This window comes from Lipotes vexillifer, unplaced genomic scaffold (genome assembly GCF_000442215.2).
Source record: "Lipotes vexillifer unplaced genomic scaffold, Lipotes_vexillifer_v1.1 scaffold210, whole genome shotgun sequence".
In the NCBI taxonomy this organism is placed as follows: domain Eukaryota; kingdom Metazoa; phylum Chordata; class Mammalia; order Artiodactyla; family Lipotidae; genus Lipotes; species Lipotes vexillifer.
In genome coordinates this window covers 865,669-877,123 of record NW_006786662.1, presented here as the reverse complement: position 1 = coordinate 877,123, position 11,455 = coordinate 865,669, and the positions used below count along the sequence as shown (strand labels likewise).

Here is an 11,455-nt window from a genome sequence, read left to right as displayed (position 1 = left end):
TTAAAATTTTATTACAGAAAATGTCTAACTGCTGTAAATATTTTCCCACTAGAAACAGACACTTACTGGATTTAAGTACATTTTCTGAAATTTAATTTTAAAAATTCATTTATTCTTGCCCTTCAGCCTTTAGGGCTTCCAAGCATATCCCTAAAGGTTGTAGGAACCACAAGGAAGATTCTAAGTGAGTACAAAGAGCAGATCGTGCTCTGATCCAAGCCATGGAAGCCATCTTCATTTCAATTAATTTACTTTGCCTTTATGAACTTAAGAGTCTTTCAAGGAGGTTGACATTTCACTCATCTAAAAAAGCCTGGAATGTGACAGGGGAAAGGGAGAAGTAAATCAAAGGGGTTAGCAATTTTCCAGATGCAATGTATTTTTCTTCTCTTCTTTTCCACCAGAAATTTTAGAGAGCCTTCTGACATTTTAATTCCCTGTGCAAAACCACAGTAGCAAAAAATGCGTACAGCTTCTATGTCAAAAAACAAACACACACACGTGCACTTGCACATACTCATGAAATAAATACAGATTCCAACTGCTACTCCTTTAACTGAAAATATTTCTTTGAGTGTACTTATTAGATGTTTGTGTGTACAGTTTAATTGACAATTTTAGTTTAAAAGCAACAGCGGGTTTTGTAACTTTCTTTTTCTCTTGTGTGTGATAATTAATTGCTGAGTCCGTGCTGGCTTTTTCATTAAAAAGATGGCATTTATACAAACTGTTCTTGTGACTGTATTTTAAATCACACCAGGATATTTCAGTTATCACCTTTAGCCACATGGTTTCAGGAAACGATGCCCGAATATTTCATGCAAATGCTGGTCATTTCCGAAGAGTCCTTTTTTCATGGAGTGGAAATTCACCAAAACATGTAGAGGTAAAAAAATCTTCAAGGCCTGTAGACAAATTCTCGGCAACAGAGGATATGCCCATTGTGTCTTGGAGCCAGAGAGGGAGAAACGCCAGTTAACTCCCCCAAACACCCTGCTTCAATATTTACCTGACAGCTTTGGTATCTTGACATTTTCCCCGGTGCATTTCCTCCTTTTTCAGGTATTATTTTACAAGGGATTTCTTGTTATACAGAACTAACATAAATCAATCTATAACAGAGGAATTTGTTTAATACATTTATTCTTTTCAGAAGCTGCATGATCATATTTCATTGACTCGTACAATAGAAAAAAATCTTACTACTAAAACAGAGTTTGTGGAGACGGGTGCATGGTAAACCTATTTAGTCTTTTCAGAGGTTCATTCTTAGATTTTAATGTTAAATAATAACAACTATTCATTTAAGCTGGTCTCACTGTATATCTTGACCTTTAGCAATTCCACACACAGCAGCTTATTGTGGTATCCTTTAAATATGAGAAATAAGAATGTTTTACTTTGCCATTAAGAGAAAAAGAAAAGAGTACTGTATGTTACATGGCCCATGAAATATTGGCAGTGTGCTCCTTGGCTTTCATTCGAAGAACTGCGATACTGGAGGACCTCCTTTCAAACTCTGGCTTTGTTTCAAATGCATGTCCATTGGTAGCCCCGGTAAGAAGAGAGTCAGTGAAAAAATTGTTGAGGGGCACGTGGCTGAACTGGTTCTGGTGGTTTGAAAACCCTGTGTAACTGGAATCTGTCCGAGGCGAGTGAGAGTAAGGTGTCATACAGGAGGAAGTGTCACGTGGCAACATGCATGAAGTGACCACAGAACCACCACTCGCATTTCCTGCCCACAAATTGTTCTGAATCTGGAATATATAAAACAACAAATATTACATTTACGCGTTCTCACTTTTGTTCCCTTACTTTTGTGAAACTGTATTTACGAAGTTTTGCTAGTTGTTCATTGTTTGCTCCTATTGGGTGGTCTGTAATTTCATTCTGAGTACATCTAGCAATTACTGAAAAATAGTTATTTGAAAGATTCTTCTAGTTTGTTATACTGGAATGGATCACCAAAACCCACATATTTGACCACATAAAATACTCTCAAAACATGTCAATCTCGAGTATTCTTTTTATAGTCATGATTTTTAAAATGAAATCTGGAAGATTTAGTCATGATTCCTGACCAATTCATGTGCTTAGAAAAGTGGTTAAAAATATGGTTTTAAGTTTAAATATAGTTTTCATCTTTCTAAACAAAATTACACAATTGCATTTGTTTTTTTAAATTCCACATCTGGACTCTTGATGTGGTAGTTTGTGCTGGAAACCAATGCTGATATGAGGCTGTTTGTTCTTCAGAGATATTTTTGATCAAACTCATTTTGGAAAATGTTCACTATTTCATTGTTTTTCATATCCTATAGTCTTGAATATATAGCTCTGTGAAAAGGACAATTATACACATATTTTAAACATTTATTCTATGATTTATATATGATATAGTGAGTGAGGTTGCAGCAGAAGTATGACATGTAGAACAGATTTAGAATTCTAAAACTTGACTATTACCCTATAATGAAAGCACAGTTGAGAAAAATATACAAGTATTAGCAAAAATATCATATGAATATAAATAAAGTACTAGATAACATCTTATATAAGATTGAAAACTGGGTTATCATTTGTGCCCAAGAAATTCACATCTCATCTCATTAAATCTCTACAGGAAACATTTCAGTGCAACATTATCAGCAAATACAAATTTCTCTAAAGTTACTAGCATGTAAAAGAAACATTAAGTAGAATTTGTATACTATGAATTTTATTTTATTTTTTACTATGAATTTTAAATAGGAGCTATCTTAGACTAGCTATTTAAAGAAGGGCAAAAAAAAGTGATCACATGCATGACTGAGAAGCACAGAGAAAATCCTGATAAACGGCAGGAGCTGGGAAAAAAGGAAAATGTTGCTTGGTATAGCATGGCAGAGAGATGCAGCCTTAGAAAACGAAATTTAGAAATTATATGCCTTTTACAGTATTATTACAATAGATTTAGACTAGAACACAACAACAATATATATGTTTATCCCATCTGACTTTCTTTTCTTTTTTAAAATCATAATTAGAATGGAATCATCAATTATTTCAACACATATACAAGAACTGTTTTCTCATATTTATTTTCACATAGAAATTTCAGTCTGCTACATACAGCCTCTGGTATAGTCTTACAACACCCAAGCTGTAGCCATATTTTTTAAGACAACTTATTTTCAATTAATAGCCAAAAATATGTGGATGAATCTTCTAGATTACACTGTAGAGATGTTACTCTGTCACTTAGAAAGGACCACAACCAGTTCTAAACTGAACAACAAATATTATCCCTTAGGTGGTGCTTCAGTGGTTGGCAAGATGTTCATTTTAGTATTGTTTTTTAAATAGTTCTTTATATAAATATTTTCTCAGCTGCTTTAAATATGTCAAATTTGTGAGAGATACCTATAGACATCTATCTAGCTATCTAGCTAGCTGTCCATCACGATTTGCATACATTATCAATCCTTAAATCGTCATGGGCTATGCTGTTTTAATTTTGGCTCATTCTAGCATATGTATCCCACTTTAGCCAAAGTATGATGATTGGTGCCAGTGACTGCTGAGTTATGTATCTCAAACCAACAGGAGGGGCTGTTAATGTCATTAGTCTGTCAAACTAGCTCTTCTAACTTGATCTGGGTGATTTTCCTCTGACATTCAATCAAACATTGTGCTACACTGCAAAAACCACAGTCATATGTCTGACAAAAGGGCTTTCAGGAAATGAAAGTGAACTTGCTTGCTTACTTTTGAAAAAATAAATGCAAGGCAAGATAGTGGTAGAGAAAGATTATTTACATTTTATGTTTGTTAAAGGATCCCTCAACTTATACACAGTGTTGCTAGAATTTATTATTAAAATCATCTACTTGTATTCCAAATGCATAGAAATACATTTAACAACTCAGTCAAAAAGAAAAAATAAGGACAGTAAAAGCAAGGAAGGAAATCTATGAATTTAATTTAAAATATTTTTCCCCTGAAAGAATTAACAGTAATCTATGTATAAAATGAAAAGAAATTCTCCACTTTCCACGACATGAGCAAATATTGTTATTTTGATCAAAACTTCTTACCTGAACATGATCAAGCAAGTTAAATGAGTTACTTTTCATGAAATACAACATATAGAAATGTCTTCTGAACAGAACAGATTAATAAGGCAATTTACAAACAGCAATACTTTCGTTGGACTTGAGGGGATACCCAAATATTCTCATGGGTAGTGATGCTGTCCCATGCTTTTACTGCTATGCCCTGTTTCCATGATCTCTATCACCCCTCTCTTCCCAGCCTGTCTTTGATTTTCAAATTTCTGGCATGTTTTCATTAGACTTTGGGGATCTAGTTGGTTTCTATATTAAAGTTAGATGCAAATCATAAAAAAAATATCCCCAGTGAACTGAGGTTTTGCTTCCTCTGAAGCATTCCCTCTGGATGTTTAAAACATCTGATGATGACGATCAAGATCATGCTCATGATAGCTAAGTTATCAATTAATTACCATGTGACAAGCATTATGTTAAAAGCATGATGAAGACTTCTAATCGTTTTGACATCGGAAAAGGTATGTGCTTTTACTATCCCCATTTCGTAAAAGGTACAACTGTAGGACAAAGAGTTTAAGAATCTCACCCAAGATGGCATAAGTGCAATGGCAGAGGTCAAATCTGAACCCAAGAAATCTTATAAATGCTACAGTGACATAAAAACTAGTCTTATGAGTTGAAATTGTTATTTACTTATTAATAACCCTAAGTTTTTGGTTGTTCATAGACTCCACTTACTGAAAGCAAAATTCCCAATGATCGCTCACAACTGTTTTCTCATCCCCAGGCCTGACACAGCATATGAAAAACCCTTTATACACATTTATTAAATAATGGAAAAATCTCTAAGAATATGAAATTTGGACTGATCCATCTTGCAGATGTAATCAAAGCTTTATGGACAATTTATGCTAATATATCTAATTTTTTTTTTCATGATTTGAATGTTAGAATCACCATACTACACAATCTTAACAGAAATCATGAAAATTACAAAGCTAGACCCTGTTCACTATATTTCCCTGGGCAGTTTTTTGGGGTTTTTTTTCTGTTAAACACTTATTATCTACCACAGATGCACCTTCCTGGAGATTCTGATTCATTAAGCAGGGGGTGTGGCTGAGGGGATTTGTACTAAAATAATGGCAATGATAATACACACAAGCAATTCTTAAAATCACCTAGGATCAGGAAACGCTATTGAAGTCCAGCTTCTTTCCAAATGCAAAAAACCCTTGTACATTTTCAATTATGTTCGATTCCTGTGATAAGAAGTTCACCCTGTTTAAAAAACATTCCATTCCCTTTTGGAGAGCTCTGTAAAAAAGTGACTGTTATCTTTCTCTATCTATCTCTTCTATGTCGGACCCTTAAAATGATACAGAATAAGTAGCATCCTTCTTACATGGGGAAACCTTCAAATATCATCAGGCGATTATTATACAATCACAAGTCTCTTTCCTCTAAGGATTCCTCATATGACATGATTTCCAGATGGTATCATTCCAGTCACGTTCCTCTGGATATGCTAGAGGTTGTCAACACCCTTCACCCTTATTAACATCCAGTACTGACAACAGAATATAATCTAGATGTCGTCTGATCACCGTAGGGATAACCCAGCAGGTATCATCTTTGTTCTAGATCATCTACTTCTGTTAATATTTGAAGGCGATATTTGATTAAACAATATCACAAGTTTGAGCTTGTGGTTTAACAAATCTACTGCTGTCCAAGTGGGCTCATTCTATGCCTCCTCCATCCCTCCACCAATCCTATTCTTGTAAGTGATCATTTTAAAACGATGCACTAGAATCGACACATATTGTCTAAAACTGTGTATATATTTGTCAACAGAGAAGTCATACAAAAATCTTACTCTCTGACTTATTAAAAATACTGTATTTGCTGTTAAATTTTGGAATGAAAGAATGCACTTTTTTCTAAATAAGATCACTACTTTTCTTCTTTTTAGACTAGTTTTAGACTAGTTCACTGATACCAAATAATTTTTTTGTAGGCTTCTAACTGTATAATATTCAAGGGCTTTACAACCAGGAACAGCATTACTGAATCATGTCCACATCCTTTTTTCATGTGTGCTTAAAAAAAAAAAGAAAAGAAAAATGAGAAAAAAAGACTGCTTGCCTTTATATTTTTTCTTCTTTGTGTTTAAAAGGAGTGGATAACCTAAAAATATTCCATGTTTTAATGTGGTTCACAGCATTTTTTAAAGTTCTGATGGTATGTTCAAAGCACTGTCCAGGGAACTTAGCCAACTACCTCCCATTAGCATGAATGGAAGTTCAGCTGACTTAGAACTCTCCACTTTGAACGTTTGCCCCTTAATGTTTTTCTAATCACGTAAAAACTTAATTATTCCATAACTTTGAATTTTGGAGGAAAGTTCATTTTTTCGTCTCTTTCCAAACAAATCAAATTCATTTAACATTCACTTTCCTTTCAAGGAATTAAAAGCAATGGCTAGGAAGGAGAGGGGTGATATATAAGTATACACATATATATTAAGAGTTCTTCACTGTGGATCTATATATGTCATGAATTGAATAGGGTAAATCATGGATAGGAAATTATAAATCTCATTTACCTTCATCATGGAAACGATACAGACATATTCTTTATATAACCAAAACTGTACAGAAAATTTTAGCATGCTAAATTTGGTGTATATTTCTAATATATTTGCTGATTTTATTGTAGTGGGGAATTTTTCATACTTTTTAAAAACCTTTTAATGTAAGTTTATTAGTCTTTCCCTTAGTTGTAAAGTCGCATGATGTGTAAAAAAAAGCAAATAGGTTCGATTTATATACTCTATATCCTACTGTTAGTGGTATTTATTGAGACACTAGCCAATGGAATTTAATCTGGATTTAATAGAAATACTGAAAAATGTGAGAATACGAGTAATAACTGTTCCTTAATTTTAGAGCATCTCTAAAACCAGCTATTTTCCTACTAAAACAAGTTTATTTAACCTTTACTCCTCTACATATAGAGGAGTGTAGCTTCTACCAGCCACCAACATCTACATGTACACACATACATAGACACACACACACACCAAGATACACATATTATCCTATCCTCACACTACCCTCACATCACAGCCCCAACACTTCCCTGAGGGAGTTAAAAGGTTGCTTTAAAAAGACAGAGATCAGGGATTCACAAAGAGGTATTTGTGATGATGTTATAGCAATAGCTTCTTTGCATTAAAATCTGAAAGTTGACTTCGGTTTTTCCTGTTTGACAGAATGTTTACATTTATTGACTACTCTGAATACTATTCAATACTTACTATATAGATTTATTACCACATTATCACTATATAATTTAATTTACCTGATTTCTTATATGGTCTCTTTTAAAAATGAAAACATCACTGTTTACAAAAGCAGTTCAATTTTTTAAGAGACCATTACATTCTTTATTAGCATATCTGTTCCTTTAAAATTTAGAGGGATAAAATATTAAAAGAATCATATGCTTAGTAATTTGCAGATATTTTTAGCTGTTGTCTAAACTTAGGGTCCTATTAACTTTTCTAGTAACTACATCAGTAAGCTGCTGGCAGGGAGAAGGGGTATCAGTGTTTTTCTAAATAGTGAATTTGCTACCAGTGAATAACACACACTGAGACTTTGTGCATCTGGAAAAAAAAAAAATCCCAACTTGAATTAATTACGCAGTGAAAAGATCAATCTGAGCAAGTTTAGTTACTACCTGAGATAGAAATGAGGGTATGTTTTCATCAGTGCCCTCTTATTAGGTGGAATTGTAATGAAAATAATTTAAGATAATATACAAATACTAAGATTTGGGGGGAATCAATTTACATTTCAAAAATTCCAAAAATATATGTTTTCAGCACATGGTACTATTAAGTTGAAGGGATTAGAAATTATTTTTTCATCAGAAAAGGACCACATGTTAAGTATTCACTGCTACTTTGAGTTCTTAAATCAAATTTCATCTTAGAAATGTATACAGGGATTTGAAACAAGAAAGAATGCCTTTTCTGTTAAAAAAAAATCACTATTAGATATAATAGTCATATGAGATTAATGAACTGAGAAGAAAACTGCTATACAGAAAAAATAAAAGTATATATCTCATTAGTGCAAAAATTAAAAGCACTAAGTCTCATGAGAAATGTTAATGTCTGAAAATTTTAAGAATGATACCAGATAAAGGTGTTTAAATTTTGTATTATTCAAATAATATTTGAAATATGCTCCAAGTCAAAGACAGAGGAAGCATTAAGAACATTTCTTGTTTCCTTTAGTGTTGAATGTGTTCTCAAATTTTGTATTAATTGTGATCATTTTTTAAAAAAGATTCATAGGAAATCTCACCCTACATGCCTTAAAATGAAATTTTTCAAATCAACTCACTTAGGAAGAGAATAAAATCATAGCACCTAGCATTTGCTATTTTTTTAATAATCATCCAGCAACAATTATCATATGAAGTATTTTCCAATTATTTGTTGCCTTATTTTTCATGTATTTTAATACATGCATGGTAACTATTGCTGATTCATTTTTAATGACAATTCATTAAAAAATTTACAATTATAAGAAACAAAAATTATAATATAAATTAAGTTTTCTTTGTGAATTATTAACTTAAAATGTAAATCAAATATGCAAACACTTGAAGTATTTACACAGTATATTTTTCATCTTAGAGAGTCCCACATGGTGTCATGTATGAGATTTGAATTTATTCTTAAAATCCCGAGTAAAGTTATCAATTATATTCATCTTGTATTTGTGTTAACTATAATTTGAATTTTATTTTTGTGATTTTTAATTCAACTGTACGTTTGCACAAAAATTTTTCTCTGTTTAATGCTCCATAATTTAAAATAAAAAAGAAAACCCACAGACACATGTGGCTTAATAAATATGACACACATAAAATTCTGGATTAAAATATATCCTGAGGTTCACACTAACAATAATGGTTTGAACTGTAGGTTTTAATCCACAAGTCTGTTCTCATAGACTTCTCAGACTTTGATGCTTAATTTCCCCCCTGGTTCTTCTCTATTCTCCTATAAGGTAGCTTTTATATGTATGAGCAACACTGGCACTTCTCAATAATTTATTTTCATATTTATTACTTATTTTGGTAACCTACTCAATTTATTGATTTACTCTTTCCTCTTAAAATATAAAATATGTATGACCAATTCAGTTAAATACAATGCTTTAACAGTGGTCACTTATTAAAAGCAAAAAAAAACCCCCCAAAAAACAGCTGTTATTACGACTATGTAAAGTCTTTAAATCACATTAAATTTGAATATTACATAAAAAAAATAAATCTACTTTCATAGTCAACAACATGAATGCACTTTACTTCTTTTGGAGGATATTCTTTACCTCTTTAAAGAACCTGTATTTTCAACAAAATAAAAGAATTATTCACTGTCTGTGTCTAGCTGCACCTTTACCTGATACTAACAAAATCTACCTCCTACTACACATAACTGAGTTTTAACATACACATATATGTGAAATAGTCTTTATATGTGTTTATATAAAATATGTATGCATATATTAAATTAGCAACTTTATCCATTGTAAAAATTATATTAATTTGAATAAATTATGTCCTTCTATAATATTAAATATTTGTGCTTATAATCAGTGAGAAATTGTACAATATCACTATGACCTGCTGACCTGATGCTGTTAACATTTTTGTCCCTCCATTCATCATGAGGGAAGTTTTACTGTATCACAATATATGACCATCTTATTGGTTGTTTGACAGCTATGAGACTGTTCATTACACAATGCATCAAGTATAGCTATATTATTAACATTTTTTAAAGACCTTGGGATCTTTGTTTACTTCAAATATCTGGGAAAAATAGAAATAATAGTGATAAAAATGTGATACTTTTTCTAAAGGTAAAAACTGCTCCAAAAAAAAAAAAGAAACAAACCTGCTCCAGATACCTTTAAATCACTAAACCACGGTGGTAAAAGGAAACAAGTTTCATATTCCTTATTTAGCTTAAGCAAAGGTAAACATCAAGATTAGGACAGATACTTGTGAGAGAAGAAAGTAGGGTGAACAATATCTTCAAATCACTATTTTACAGAAACTTTAAACTTTCCTTTTAAAAGTTGTATAATAACAATGTTTGAAATAGATTTGTTAAACTAGAAATATTATACAGCTTTCATCTGTTTTTTTAAATTACTCCAGTTACTACAAATTATCTATAACTTGAATCCAACTCTTGGTATGTTCAAACTCCAAGTGGCATATATTTATAAAGTCATCAATTAAACAACAGAAAGCAAAAATACTGCATGGGTCTTTTAGTGCATTTGGAATATATAGATTTAATTATGATTCTCAATATATACTAAGTAAAACCTCATTGAAAATTTTGGTGGGAAAACCTTCAACACTTTTTTTGAAATTTTTGATGAAAATATTTTCTTCATGAGAAAATAATTTTGGTGGATTAAGAATATACTCAAATTTTCCTAAAGCTACCATATTTGTTCATCCTAATTTAAAGAAGAAAGTGTATTTAACTGAATTTGATCTTTCTCTAGATCCCCAAATAGTAAATATACTCACAGATTGGATGAGCTTAAATGCTACAACATAAGGGAAAATTCAAACCACTTAGCTACCTCTGTACTGCAGAAAAAAATTAATAATGATTAATGGCTATCATAGAACCATGACTATTGAGCACTCATTATATACTAGGCAATATCCTAAGAACTCTGCATAAACTATTTTGTTTAATCCTCACGAATAACCTAAGAACTTGTATCACCATTTTATAAATAAAGAGAAACGTTCCTAGAGGTTAATTTATTTGCCAAAGGTCTAAAAATCTATTAAGTGGCAGAGCCAGGATTTGAATCCACAACTCCCTAATTGTGCAGCCCAGTCATACATTAATCCATGGCCCATCCCAAATCCCAGGATTTAGCTGCAAAGACTGTTTAGAAATCACTTTAATCCTCTCCATAATAGAAAAAGTATTATCATCATCATCATCATCACCATCATCATCATCACCTACACTACTAAGACCACCAACTCTAGCATCAACAATACCTCAATCTTACAAATAAAGACTCTGAAGATCAAGGAAGTCCAGAGACTTACCCAAAGTTACTCAGCTAGTAAATGATAAAGTTAGTGTACTTTTAATCCAAACTAAACCTAATGGCATGAAATTAGCTCTTCTTTTAAGAATGAAGGCTGCTATAATCTTCTAGAAAATGTTTATAACGTAACAGAAAATATTTTATTCACTAAAATTATTTTTAAATGCTTCGGTTTGGGGCTTCCCTGGTGGCGCAGTGGTTGAGAGTCCGCCTGCCGATGCAGGGGAC

At 32.1% G+C, this 11,455-nt stretch overlaps 1 protein-coding gene across 1 annotated transcript in view; it reads right to left on the bottom strand.

Annotated features, from left to right (window-relative positions):
• Window positions 1–1,126: 1,126 nt before the first annotated feature.
• ALX1 (ALX homeobox 1) overlaps window positions 1,127–11,455 on the bottom strand; it is a 21,543-nt gene continuing 11,214 nt past the window's right edge. Inside the window, exon 4 of the mRNA XM_007459064.1 lies at window positions 1,127–1,757. Within this exon, the coding sequence (XP_007459126.1) occupies window positions 1,437–1,757 (321 nt within the window). The 3' untranslated portion in view covers window positions 1,127–1,436. The remainder of the gene's footprint in view (window positions 1,758–11,455) is intronic.